Source organism: Theropithecus gelada, chromosome 12, assembly GCF_003255815.1.
Source record: "Theropithecus gelada isolate Dixy chromosome 12, Tgel_1.0, whole genome shotgun sequence".
Lineage (NCBI taxonomy): Eukaryota > Metazoa > Chordata > Mammalia > Primates > Cercopithecidae > Theropithecus > Theropithecus gelada.
This window is the reverse complement of record NC_037680.1, coordinates 72,680,908-72,695,573: the sequence shown is the minus strand read 5'-3', so window position 1 is coordinate 72,695,573 and position 14,666 is coordinate 72,680,908. Positions and strand designations below refer to the sequence as shown.

Below are 14,666 nucleotides of genomic sequence, written 5' to 3'. Positions count from 1 at the left end.
TTTTATTTATATTCTGCCTGTAGTATCCTTTTTGTTGCTGTTGTTCTTTCTCCATCGCCGGGGCTGGAGTGCAGTGATGTGATCATAGCTCATGCAGCCTTAAACTCTTGGGCTTAAGAGATGCTCCTGCCTCAACCTCCCAAGTAGCTGGGACTACCAGCATATGCCACCACACCTGGCTAATTTTTTCTTATTTTTTGTAGAGACAGGAGTCTCACTGTGTCACTATGTTTCCCAGGCTTATCTCAAACTCCTTGACTCAATGAATCTTCCCGCTTTGGCTTCCCAAAATGCTGTGATTACAGGCATGAGCCAACATGCCCGGCCTAGGATCCATTTTTTTCTCCATCACACAATCCTATCACTGAACAAGACTCAGATTTTTTTTCATTAAAGAAATGCAATGATACCCACAGAAAAAAATTCAAAAAGAAGAAAAAATAAGATAGAGAAAAGAAGAAGAAGGAGAAGAAAAGTCTTTCACAATCCCTCCTCCACCCCAGCTTCTCAGTTGCCTTCATTCCCTTTTCAGCATTCCTTCCCTATCTTTGAGCCCACGTGTATACTTTTTATCCATAGGGTCGATGTACTTTATATTTTTCATTTTAAATTTAGCACATCACATTGCTTTACTGCAAACTCCTCCTTACTTTGCGTTTTTTACTCTCTTCATTTTTGGCCACTTGTCATTCCTCAGACCTCACACAATCTTTTCTTATACTTCAATTTGACCCTGACATCTTTGTGAGTAAAGTAGAATTTATACCGTAGCTCGGGTGTTAGAGTTTCAGCCTCTTTCTCCAAACGCCTTCCTTAGGAAGCTTTAGGCCCCCTCATTTTTCTTGTCTGTAGTTTTCCTTGGTGTTTTATCATTTAAAGTTTTCATTTGCACCCTATCACTCCATTTTTTGCTACTGATCTCCCTAAGGGGACTTGTATCTGTAATGTCTTATCTCGAATTCACGGAAGTATCTTTCTTCTCCCATTTAACAATGTTTCAGACATCCATGAGGACTCCATGTCCTGTGAGCATATGTAACTGATTCCCCCTGGTTTTACCCTGTTTAAATGAAGCTTTCACATTGTGCTCCCTTTTTGTATAAGCTTGCTCCTGACATTTGAAAGATTTACCTCTTTATACATATTTACATAATCAAAATATTAGCAGATTGCCTATTGTATGTATTAGAATATTGCCTGTTGTATGCCTGCTGTATGATGTGTGGCTTGGTTTTAGGTGTGTTCCACATAAATGTCCATTTTTCTAATCTGGATCAAGACACAATGAGATCAGAAACTATGATCATTCAGTTTGTTTTGGACAGCTCTGGCATGTGGACAATTAGATTTGTAATGAGCATCCTATGGAAACTTGAGCTCTGGAGGAAAAGTGCCCAATATCTAGAAAAAAAGTAACAGATTATTCTTTTTGTGGATTTTTGTTACAGGCTGGATTACAGTGGGCCTTCCAGAGAGTTTTTCTTCCTGGTATCCAGAGAACTCTTTAACCCATATTATGGCTTATTTGAATATTCAGCCAATGACACATACACAGTACAAATAAGTCCTATGTCTGCTTTTGTAGACAATCACCATGAATGGTAAGTATTTTTTCCCCAACACTTCTTCAGGCGATTTTCTATGATATTTGTTTTTTTATAGAACCCACATTTACACATTAAAACATTTTTTCCCTTGGAAAAAATCATATTTTCAGTTAAATACCTCACTTGACTCTTGTTTTTATTGTCAAATTTAAATATGTAGTCAGTCTTCAAGCTAGGACTAGATCTGTTGATAGCTGGGAATTGATCTGTTCTATAAGATCGATTCAAGTGAGTTGGGTAGAATTCAAAAGGTATTTCCCATTGCAAGAAAAAGATGATGAGTTCCTGGTGAGATCCCTGTATTCCTCGCTGTACCTTTGGGTGCCTATGAGCTCTAAGCTGAGGTGGGGGTGAGGAGGGGAAGGCCTGATCCAAAGATCAGACAGCCTCTAGAGCAGCCCTTGGGGAAGTGGCTGCCATGGGAGAAGATGGGGCAGCTGGAACTCTGGCTGGGGCTCTGACTCTCAACTGTGGCGATGATGGTGCTCTAGAGGGCAGTGGGGCTGGTGGGGTGACCTGGGGGCATTGACGGTAGAAGGGCAGGAGTGGGGAATCACAAGCAGTGGTCACTTACCGTATTAGCCATTTGAAGTTTGTAACCAGGTGTTGCCTCCCTCTTTCCTAATTTCTCACACAAAATCAAGGAAACTGATTTAGGATTCCCATCTGAAGATTATTTATGCTGAAAATCCCAAATTGCACTCTTTCCAAATGTCCTTACATCTTTTTTAAATCTCTGCGTTTATAGACTGTAAATATTTGTATAACCCCTGGTAGCTTGTTCCTGTTCATTTTCCCTGATAGCAACAAAGGAAAGAATATGAGCAGGATTCATGGAAAAAGCATATTTGAATCATGAGATTAATATTGGTGGGTGGAGGGCATTATCTTGTAGGACTTATTCTTCAAATTGAACATCTGTTTAGCTGCAATTTGGAGTCCTTCTTCTAACTGTGACTATTACAGTTGTGCTAAATAAATGGAAATAAAGAGGAACCATACTGCTGGACATTGTTCTTAAAATGGCTGCCTAATACTAAAATTACAAACTTACAGTACGAACTCAGTATGGATTTACACTTTTGGAAGACATCAGACTTTCAAAGAGCTAGAAACTTGAACCCTTTTGAAAGAGAAAGTAAGTTTGCATCTCAGGCAGCAAATCCAGTCATAACAAATATGTTTAATAAAGTTTCCAAAGTGATTCAGAATAGAATTGAGCCTTGACATTTTAGAGAACAGAATGTCCCAGAAGAAACCCCCCCAAATGTCCATGTGCATAATTCTTGAATGGTGAAAATATCAGGAATGAGGCTTGATAGAGAATAGATATAGGAACTTTCTTGATCTGAGACTGGGCCTTTCCTCAGAAGAGAATTGCTACTGAGTTTGTGTTAGAGAAATCCTGCTAATATTCATGCATACACACTAGGAGGGGATAGCATTTTCCCCACTTCCAGAGGTCTCATCTGTCAACATCTCTTAGAATTGGTTTGGGGAAATGTCACTGAAATGCTCACACGGGATTCATGAATGTGGGGTGCTACATTGCTGACATGGAGTGAACGTGGAGCAGGGTCTCTAAATATGAGGGAAACTGATTCTTCAGCAAGTAGGTACGAATTACTGGCTGTATTAGTCCATTCTTGCGTTGCTATAAAGAAATACCTGAGACTGGTAATTTATAAAGAAAAGAGGTTTAATTGGCTTATGATTCTGCAGGCTGTACAGGAAGCATAGCACCCAAATCACTGGGCTTTGGGGATGGTCTCAGGGAGCTTTTTAAATCATGGTGGAAGGCAAAGGGGAAGCAGGCACATCATATGACAAAAGCAGGAGAGAGAGAGAGAGAGGGAAAGTTGGGGGGAGGTGCCACACACTTTTATATGACCAGATTTCATGAGAACTCACTATCACGAAGATAGCACCAAGCCATAAGGGATCAGCCTCCATGATCCAAACACCTCCCACCAGGCCCCACCCCCAGCAATGGGGATTGCAATTCAACATGACATTTGGGCAGGGACAAGTATACAAACTATATCACTGGCCTGATGAAGACACAGCCCATGGTGCATACAAACTCTCACGACCTAGTAGGCAATTAATATTGGAAAAATGTAGATGCTTAGAGCTGGAAGGCATTCTAGAAAGCATATGGAACCACCTAGAAACTGCTCCATGACGTGTAAGCCATCTCATGCGTTTCCTTCACAGGTTCCGATTCAGTGGTAGGATCCTTGGTCTTGCACTAATACACCAGTATTTGTTGGATGCCTTCTTCACACGGCCCTTTTATAAGGCTCTTCTCAGAATGTAAGAATATTTTTATCACTTGTGTAATTAGCATGTAAAATACAGTATTTACTTTATTGAAAAAATTCTGTCAAAGTCATTGTTTATCTGTTCACAATCTCAAATCTGTTATTAAACCTAATAGTGGTTTAGATTTCTGAAAGTAATACAATTTCAAATACGATTACTGTGTTTTTCCTGCCTCTGACCTATTTAGCCCCCAGAGTTTTAGTTTTGCTCTATCCCCCAAAATCTATTCTCATTTGTTGCAGCGCATGTTTCTTTAAAACAATTGTACTTCAAATGCAGCCCTGGAATTCCTGTGGTGTTAATGCAGATTATTAATAGAATAGTTGTGGGTTAGTCTTAGTGACTCACAGCCCCCTCTCCTTTATGAGATACATTTTGTGTTTGGCTTGATGCAAATTTTCAAATGCTTACTCCTCATTCAAATCTTCGTTTTCTTTTGTTTTGGTTTTATTTTTTATTTGTTTGTCAGGGATGGACAGTGCCATATGTTTCTTAAACTTTCTCTATGACCTTAGTAATTTATTATGGAAAATGAAAATTCAGCATTCACAGAACTTTTTCTTCGTTGTTAATGAAAGATTACGATTATTGTAAAATATAGGGCTAATTGTTTCTGTCCTGTAATCAGCAGCCATTTACAAGGCCGAACAGAAGGCAACGGCCTGTGGGATAGTAGCTCAAATCTGCAATGAGAGCTCACTGAATTCTCACTTGGCTCTGTCCAGCCCATTCCCTAACTGAGGCCACGTACCTGCTTACTGTAAAATGGAAGCCTAGACCTCAAATGAAAGCAAACAAAATGCTTCTTGTGGGCCCTTGGGAGGGTCAGTAGAAAGACTTTTGCCTTTCTGTCTTTCAGTGTCTTCACAGCTGTAGCACTGGGAAACAGGTGCCATTTTCTGTCACTTTGGTTCTTTGTGGCCACTTTGCATCTTCCCATTTCATTGCCTTATCTCTTATCTTCTCATTTAAGCTTCCTGAAAGACTAGTCTCTACTGACTCTCTACACTTACCTCAAATTCACAGTCTCAACACACTTCAGCCTGGTTTCTTTCCCACCAGAAAACCTGTGGAGGCATTTAAAGAATACTGGTTAGTCTGTATCTTATTGGGTCATGCTGCTGCTTCTGACACTGTGTACCACCCGCCCCCACCACCATTTATTCCTGGGTCCTTTCTCCAGAGCTGGCATCTATGACACTGTACTGTGCGGGCTCTTTTTTTTTAACTTTTCTGTCTTCTTCATGAGCTCCTCTTCTGATTTGCCCTTAACCCTTGGTATACCTGAAGCTTCTGTCATTGGGCCCCTGCTTTTCTCACTCAGTATGCCCTCATGGGGGGGGAGGGATTTCTTTGCCTGTCTTATCTCCTCTGATTCTCAAATCTGTACTCTCAGTCTTGATCTCCCTTAAGGTGTAGCCTCACATGCTCAACAATCCACCAGACTCCACTCAGATGTCTTACAAGGACTTCAGAATCAACATGGTTAAGACTAAGCTCATCAAGTTTCCCTACTTAAAAGTATACCTTCTCCCACAGGCCCCGTTACAGTTAATAGTGCCACTATTCTCAGGCCACTCTGGTCAGAAATTGGGAGTCACCCTTAAACAGCGATGACAAATACACAGTACATGTTCTACTCTTCACCATCTCTACTCTACCCCATCATTCCCAGGGTAGAGTTCACAAATCACCTGTGGTACTTTTTCCCACTGAACTCATTGTGGTCTTAGAAATCTTTTTAACGGATAGTGCTCCAGCTTGGCAATTAATTATAGTTACTTTTGACATGAGTTCATTTGTCACCCCTATTTTAGATATCCTTCTTTATACTCCCCCAATAAAACTATTCTATGATTGCTACATGTTTGCCTCCTAAATGATTTTCAAATTGATCTTCTTCTCTCCAACCTTAATAGCCCAGCCCCAGTTAGAGCCCTTATCTTATTTTGGCCATATTATTGTAGGGGTCTATTCATTGGTCTCTACCCTCTAATGATAACGACCCCTCATCCCACCCCATTTTAAATAATCCTTCACACTGGGACTTCCAGAGGAGCTGGAAGTTTATGTGTTTATAATTCACATTTCACTTCTGATCATGCCATGCCCTGTCTTAAAATCTTTTGGTAGTTCTGAATCACCAGTCTCCTTAGGATGGCATTAAGGCCTGCTGCCTTGCTGGCCTCATTCTCTAGAAATTCTGTCTTGAGGTTAACTCTCTGAAACTGCTGATATGCTTGGAGTCCTCTGTACACTTCCATGCCTTTGTATTTTGTTCATGTTATTCTCTCTCCTTTCTCTTTCCGCTTCTCCTCCTTTATTTATTCCTTTTTACCTCTCTTGCTTTTAAACATCCTGAAAGATTTAATGTAGGCATCATCTTCTGCAAAAAGCTTTTCCTGAATCTCTCAGTCAAAGAAAATGGCCCTCGTGTGTGCTCTGACAGCTAAATCCCTGTCCCTACCTTCTTTTGTTAAATGGAAATGTGACATACATTTTAAAAGTACATGAATTTTAAATGTTACCAATCTTATGTTATCACTTATCACTTTGCATTAACTTATCTATTTGTGTACCTGGCTCCCCAGTTAGCCCATCAGCTCCTGAGGGTAGTGACTGTTCATCAAGTAGCTATTCAGATGTCTGGTACATACTTGATGCCTAATGAATGTTCAGATTGAACTGAAAAAATATGACCCTTGAAATTGGGCTTAGGGGAGTGAAATTTCAAAACAGCTATGGCAAACTGATGACTACCACTGTACAACAGGGCCATGGAACAGTAACTATACCTCATGTAGACTCTTCTTCTGCAATTCAAAAATGTGGGGGAGAAATACAGATTGAAGACAGGTTCTGTGGCTTACTGTGTTCAGAATAAGAACCATGAAGAAAAAGGGAATGTATGTGAACATGAATCATGTCTTTAATAAAAAAACAAAAAATAATAAAGTAAAATAAATATTAAATAAAATAGAAATCATGTCTTTCAACAAAAAAACAAAGTTAAAATATACTATAGAAATATATAAATTATTTCAAATGAAGATAACAGTATTTTAAGGTAGCATAATATAGCCAGCAAGAATACTGGATCCCAGTTGTCAACCGAGTGCCAGTTCCTGATCTGGCATTGATGATGGATGACTGCGCAGATGGCACTCATTCTTTGCACCTCCAGTTCTGTGTCTATAAAGAAAGACGCAGTCTGAATGATTCCTGTGGCATATTACATATTTAGGACTTTCTAATTTTGTAACAAATTTCTGAATTATTTCACTGGTTTAATTACTGGACTTGGACTAAGAACATTTCAGAAATCACTGCCCATGTAGTGGCTCTTGTTCTTCTCTTTAATTCTTAGTTTCTTTCCTTATTACTGTGGGTTTTTGCTAACAGCCATGCCTACATATTTGTTTCTGTCTGTTTGTCATCTTAGTCTATGTGACCTGAGTGATCTAGAATACCTTGATGAAGAGTTCCATCAGAGCCTGCAGTGGATGAAAGACAATGATATCCATGACATCCTAGACCTCACGTTCACTGTGAACGAAGAAGTATTTGGGCAGGTGTGTGTCTCTGCACACCTGGTGCCTAAGTGTGGTAACTGAAGGCTATTGACGAGTGAAGAATTAACTCCATGGCTAAGATCAGATGCTTATTTATTTGTGGTTTATTGGGTGATTTAAACTCCAGATCACACACAGTTACAATAATCGCAGTTACAAAGGTTAGAATTAATGTCAGCTGCAGATTAAGATGCTATAAATTACAGATGGTGATAACCTTTTATGTTGTAAGCAATCTTCTTTTTATTTCCAACTGAAATATCCCCTAAAATATGAGAATTTACCTTATATAGAATGCAGTTTTTTTGAAGTCCACGCTACAGAATTTTAAAATTCCATTTATAGAATGGTGGCTGGGCACGGTGGCTCATGCCTATAATCCCAGCACTTTGGGAGGCCAAGACAGGAGGATCAGTTGAGCCTAGAAGTTCAGGACCAGCCTAGGCAACATGGTGAAACCCTGTCTATACAAAAAATACAAAAATTAGCCAGGTGTGGTGGCACACACCTGTAGTCCCAGCTACTCAGGAGGCCAAGGTGGGAGGGTCACCTGAGCTGGGGAGGTTGAGGCTGCCGTGAGCCTGGATCATGCCACTGCACTCTAGCCTGGGGGACAAGAGTGAGACCCTCTCTCAAAAAAGAAAAGAAAAAAAAAAAAGAACCAAAATTGATTTTTTTGAAGCTAAGGGAACATAAACAATGTTTTGGGGAAGACTTAAAAACAGAATATATTGATTTTTTTTTTCAATAATTGGTGGAAGAGTAGGGAAAACATTTCTTCCAGAAATTATATACTAGTTTACAAGTAATATTCTTATTTAGGCATTAATCTTTAGCTGCTTTTCTGATTTCCATGTGTTTTGAAAAAGTTCTCAATTTAACGTTCACTTGAGTGTAATTCTGCTTCTTTAAAGTAAATCTTTACTCTAGATATAGTCAATTCTGAGAAATTTGTGAAAATGGGTTTTGTCAAACATTCAAATAGTAGCAGGCTGGTATCTGAAGCCAATTCGTCTGCATTTTAAAACTTAACCTGTAATACCAGCAATATATATATAAAAAAATCACCAAAGCTTTCAAGCACCAGCTCAATGCCTAGTTTTTCCTGAGTGCATGTGCTCCATGAGTGCCTGGGGCCTCACTGCCAGCTTGTGGGATGTGCCCAGGGCAAGGCTGGGGACAGGTAGCTGGCTGATTTCAGCTCACTGCTAGTCATGTTCTTATAACAGTAAGAGTATTGCTTTATAGTCATTCTTTTTATTTTTTAATCTCAGATAACTGAACGAGAATTAAAGCCTGGGGGTGCCAATATCCCAGTTACAGAGAAGAACAAGAAGGAGTACATCGAGAGGATGGTGAAGTGGAGGATTGAGAGGGGTGTTGTACAACAAACAGAGAGTTTAGTGCGTGGCTTCTATGAGGTAAAGACAATCAGCAGTAGGAGGAGTTTGCAGTCTGATATCAATGATGCCACAATCCATCTTATTGTACTTACATGTGTAGACTATTTCTGCTGTATTTACTGTTGCTCTCTCCATGCGAAAAGTTCAATATTTTTTCCCTTATGTTTCAAGAGCACCAAAAGAAGCTTAACTCACTGTTACGAGAGATCACTGAAACAAATGTTATGGACTGAACTCAAGTAGCTTTTGTTGAGTTAATGACCACTAGTAACATTTAAGCCATGCTCTTATGCTTAGATACGGGTAATCAAATCTCATGCTTGCTATGTGAAATAATTATATCTGAGGTCAGAATGAGTTGGCACGTATTGTATGTAGCTTTTTCTGTAGAAACACTAAGTATTTTCCTAAAGGTGGACGGGACCTAGATTAATCAGCAGTCAGTTATAAAACAAAAATTCTGTCGAGGCAAATCTCATCAACCTTATACTAAAGAATGCTTTATATTTGTAGGGAGCTTTACAGGTTTTCAAGTGCCAGCGCAAGGTACACACATATTATTCCTGAAACTCCATGTGTCCCTTTTTCTAAGACTTAATTATAGCTGATATTTCTCCAGGCTCCTAAGCCATGCCTTGTACTCTTTTTATTCCACAGGTGGTGGATGCCAGGCTGGTATCTGTATTTGATGCAAGAGAACTGGAATTGGTCATCGCAGGCACAGCTGAAATAGACCTAAGTGATTGGAGAAACAACACAGAATATAGAGGAGGTGAAATTTGATTTATAGATGGCTAGATTTTAAATTTCAGATTAAAGGAAGGCATTGGTTCAGCTTGCCAACTGAATATAGGACAGGCAACAGCACTTGGACTCTAATCATAGGTCTGATTGCAGGCTCTCTTGAGACCTTGGGCAAGGTACATTCTCTTCTTCTCCTAGTTACCTCATCTGTCAGATGGGAGAAGGACTGTTTACACAGCATCAAAGGATGTCATAACTCTTAATTGTTGGTGAAGAAATGTGACCATAAGAACACTAATTAATTACTTTATGGTGTTGCCAGTGAAGCACCAGGGAGCTAACATCCAGCTGGTCAAACTCCACCTATTCCATTTTGTTTCTAAAACTTAAAGAAGCACACCCTTTGAGGTTCCCAGTCAGCACAGGTTTCCCACCATTTACTACGCTCCTTATCAGTTATCATTCATAGTCAGAATACTTGAATGGAATAAGACACAGTTCCCAAAATATGACATTATTGGAGAAGTTCTAAATTCAAGCATGAATTTCAAGTGAAAAGAAGACTGTAGTAAGGTTAGTTAAAAACTGCACTATCTGAAACTTCACAAAATGGAAAGCTTTAAAAGTGACCTTTCTGCAGATTAGTACAAATTATCGATTCATAACCGGGACCAAACCCATTGAAATTTGAGTGTTAAACTAATACTTTGCAAGGGACCTGATGGTAACCCAGAGTTAAGGTTTTATTAAATAATTTTAAGCAAAGAATACATGTTCTGAAATTTATCACCATGTTAGAAAGCCTTCAGAAATTCATGACAAATACCAGTTATTTTCTGGTTTGGGTTTTCTTTTTTAACTCTAAGTGTAAGAGATTAGAAGTGGTTCTGAACTTGGAGAATGAAAACTACAAACTTCATATCACTGAATTCATCACTTAGCAGAGTAAATTGAGAGCTGAACAGTTCTCTAGTTATCTCTAAGTTGAAGCAGAGATTTTTTTTAAAAAAAGTAGTTTTAAAAGTTTGGAGTAAAAAAATGCCTTAACATTTGCTAAATTGCTTTTGGTTATGCCTGTGCTTGCCTTTTCCAGCTCATCCCTGCACCGCAGGCTGGCCTTGCTTACACATTTAATCTGAAAGGCTGTATTTAATTGCAGTTTCCATTGCTGCTATTTCTGAAATCCAATTGCTGAAATAAGTCTTTTCCAATTGGCCCCATGTATAATCTCTTTGGTTATTATAGCTTTGTTAACCCATCGATTTCTACTGAGAGCACTATTTCTCTGACATGCTGCATAAGTTATATTTTACCATAAATATTATTAGCTCATTCCTTCCTTCCAGGAGATGGTTCTTTTTTTTTTTTTTTTCTAAGACAGCGGGCATGTGCCACCATACCTGGCTGATTTTTATATTTTTAGTAGAGATGGGTTTCACCATGTTGGCCAGGCTGGTCTCGAATTCCTGGCCTCAAGCGATGACCTGGCTCGGCCTCCCAAAGTGCTGGGATTACATGCTTAAGCCACCGCGCCTGGACCCAGGAGATTCTAATAGCAATGCATTAATAGAATCAACTGTTTTTGTTTTTCCATGGTATACAATCTTATTCACTAAATCTGATTAATCAAGGACCTATTTATATGGTTATTGTAAATCTTATCAAATGAAATCTTTGGGAGGGGGCAGAAAAATTCTGAGACCCTCAGCTGCCACGTTTGCTCACCCAGCTACTTGGCACTGAGTAAAGAAGCAGCTCTGTGGCTGCCACCTGCCATATGTTCACACACCAGCTGCTAGGAGATAATATGATGAGACACATTCACTCTTCCTCCTCCAAAAGGTTTGGCACAAATAGCAAAAGGGAAGCAGAAAAGGGCTAATTCATAAGGTCAAAAAACTTTAAAGCTACAAAGAGCCAGTGCATTTCTTTTGTAGATGAGAAATTATTTGCTCAGTACCAAGTTGCTAGTCTTCACCAAACTCTGGGCATGGCCCATGTGTCCCCATGTCCAGTCCAGTTTTGATCACCCTTCCCTTCGATCCTTTTTTTCTCCAAAGGGGACTAAACATCACTGAAATGGTAAACAGTAAGGTGAGATTCCTCCCAAATCCTACAACTACTGAAATGGGAGGAAAAATTTGGATTAAAATAATTTCTACCCACCTTCTGTTCTGGACTCAGTACCCATTAACTCTGTCTATTCATTGGTTTGAATCACTAAATCCTTGTTACCCTTTTCTCTGAATTTAATTTTTTTTTCACTGAAAGGTTTTTGGAATCCACCACCACTGCCCATGAGGTGATTCCTTTGACATTTTCTTAAATTCTACTGAAGTATGGAATAAAAGTAAAATTAAGTTGGTGATTATTTAGGATTTATTTAAGAAACTAAAGGTCACTTTTCCCTTTTTATTAGTAAATCAATGTGAAACTAGTTTGATTTTAAAATATGAATATTATATATAGCTTTTAAGAGAGCTTGCAGTTATGTACTTGTTTGTATGAATTATTTGATTAATGTGTCTCTCCTCTGCCAGAAGCCCTGGAAGGGTCTGTTTTCTTTGCCATTATGCCCCCAACCTTAGTACAGTGCTTGGCATAGAGGTATTTGAAAATTATTTCTTATGTGAATGACCAAAAGAGTTAAGTATTTCCAGTAACAACTGTTGTATTTTACAGAAATGATATGGTTAAAATAACTCATTTGTTGTTCTTCTCTTTACCAGTTTCACTTAGTGACCACTAAATGAAAACAGAGACCTCTTGGTTTCACTTAGTGTTGTTTGGTTTAACTTTTGACACTCATATGATCATATATACAGTGTTATTCGTTAGTCTTAAAGTTAGAGACAACTTTTGTTTTTGTTTTCGTTTTGTTTTTTGAGAGGGAGTCTTGCTCTGTCGCCCAGGCTGGAGTGCAGTGGTGCAATCTCGCCTTACTGCAAGCTCCGCCTCCTGGGTTCTCGCCATTCTCCTGCCTCAACCTCCCGAGTAGCTGGGACTATAGGCTTCCGCCACCACGCCTGGCTAATTTTTTGTATTTTTTAAGTAGGGACGGGGTTTCATCGTGTTAGCCAAGATGGGGATGGTCTCGATCTCCTGACCTCGTGATCCGCCTTCCTCGGCCTCCCAAAGTGCTGGGATTACAGACGTGAGCCACCACACCAGGCCAATTATAGATAACTCTGAAAGAATCCAAGAGGATGATTTATGTCTGGGGACTTTTCCTGTCACATATCTTGGTGGCTTAATATAGAAGAGTCAAAGTAACATGGGCTTTTGTGATTGGTTTGATAGGATACCATGACAATCATATTGTAATTCGGTGGTTCTGGGCTGCAGTGGAGAGATTCAACAATGAACAACGACTAAGGTTGTTACAGGTGAGATGCCATTATTTAATCTTTTGAATGTATCGATATGATTATTGTTGGAAGTATGTGTTTTTAATAACTGCTAAGTATTCTCCATAAATACATACCATGGCTATCTGGAAATATGGGATACACCATTTCCAGACTCCTGATAGCACGGTTATGTGATTCCATGGCTATTCAGAACATCCCTAGCCAGGTTAAAGCATTTCATGAGAGTTTGGGGAAGTGTCAAGTCCAGTCCAAGAATCCCAGTAACAACATCTGCCTTCAGGACAGTTTGGTCCCTTCAGCAAGAAGCACCCAGGGTACCCAAAGTACAGGCCAGCATCCCTAGCAGCAGAAAGAAATGATCTTCAATTCTTTAAAAAGGGATGCAGTTAGTTGATTAACAGTCCTTTCTTCTCTTTCATCTAACTTTCCACAAATTTGAGAAAACAGTGACATTCAAGAACATTGGGTAAACTAACGTGTGTGTGTGTGTCTGTGTGTGTGTGTGTGTGTGTGTGTGTGTGTGTGGTGTTTATGGTCATCCAGGACAATTGCTGGTTGGTTGCAAGACACAAGGAGGCCTCTGGATGCTCAGGCAGAGCCTTACAAGTACTCTTAGCTCCTTCGGATCTTAGCTCCTTTGGATTAAGGGTCTGGGCCTCAAAATTGCAGGCCCAGACATTCTCTTTTTTAAATTCACCTGACATTGATCAGGGACTGATACTAAGTAGACTCAGGTTAATTGATATGCCCACTTTATTCATCTATAGTAGGAAATGTGCCTGGTTTGAGCTTCTGAGCTGGTCAGCTGCATCAGGTGCTTTATTTTCTACAAACCGTCCACATCTCCTTTCCCTTTATCATGCACAATATTCTCTTTCTTAGTATTCTCTTCTGGCTCTGTGTCAGAATTGTGTTGTGATTATTCCACACCTGTGAAGTTTTGTCTTCAGAACTTTCCTGCCTGCTCTTCCTCAGGAGCTCTGCCCATGAATGATGCGATGCCTTTCCTGGCTGTTGGTCTCTGGCTTCACCTTCTCCTTCTGTTTTCTTGGGTTGACAGTTTGTTACAGGCACATCCAGCATTCCCTACGAAGGATTTGCTTCTCTCCGAGGGAGTAACGGCCCAAGAAGATTCTGTGTGGAGAAATGGGGGAAAATCACTGCTCTTCCCAGGTAAAATATAAAATAACATTTCTTTACTGTCACAATGTTTGGTGGAGACATTCATTTATGTATATATTGATTAATTACTGCTATTATATTACAAGTTTAGGAGACTGGAAGAGCTCCTAGAATGAATTTCTCCCTGATAACCTTTCTAAATGAAAGGAAAAAAGATCTCTCTGGTCACACTTAAAATATATACATCCATATCTTAAAATACAAAACACAACAAAAGCAAAGCATTTGTTAGCATCAGTAAAGCGACGCTGGCTATCATGCTTGTGGCTTATGATTGTGGCTCTAATCTAGGTGTTTCCAGAAGCTTCAGTTTTAACTTTACAACTATTTAGAATCCCTTCAGTAAAAATTACCATTGTAGTTTCTAAAGAATATTAAATAATGTGGATGTGCTCTAGATCTCTTTAGCCTGTCTCATACATGTCTTAATTCCGTACTCTCTGCATTGTATTCTCATTCATA

At 39.4% G+C, this 14,666-nt stretch overlaps 1 protein-coding gene across 3 annotated transcripts in view; it reads left to right on the top strand.

Annotated features, from left to right (window-relative positions):
- Window positions 1-14,666, top strand: part of HECW2 (HECT, C2 and WW domain containing E3 ubiquitin protein ligase 2) — a 384,249-nt gene that overhangs the window by 353,493 nt on the left and 16,090 nt on the right. For all 3 annotated transcript variants that reach the window (XM_025405496.1, XM_025405495.1, XM_025405497.1), the window contains 7 exons: window positions 1,449-1,601; window positions 3,825-3,923; window positions 7,375-7,504; window positions 8,779-8,925; window positions 9,565-9,679; window positions 12,952-13,037; window positions 14,083-14,195. In XM_025405496.1, the coding sequence (XP_025261281.1) occupies window positions 1,449-1,601; window positions 3,825-3,923; window positions 7,375-7,504; window positions 8,779-8,925; window positions 9,565-9,679; window positions 12,952-13,037; window positions 14,083-14,195 (843 nt within the window). The remainder of the gene's footprint in view (window positions 1-1,448; window positions 1,602-3,824; window positions 3,924-7,374; window positions 7,505-8,778; window positions 8,926-9,564; window positions 9,680-12,951; window positions 13,038-14,082; window positions 14,196-14,666) is intronic.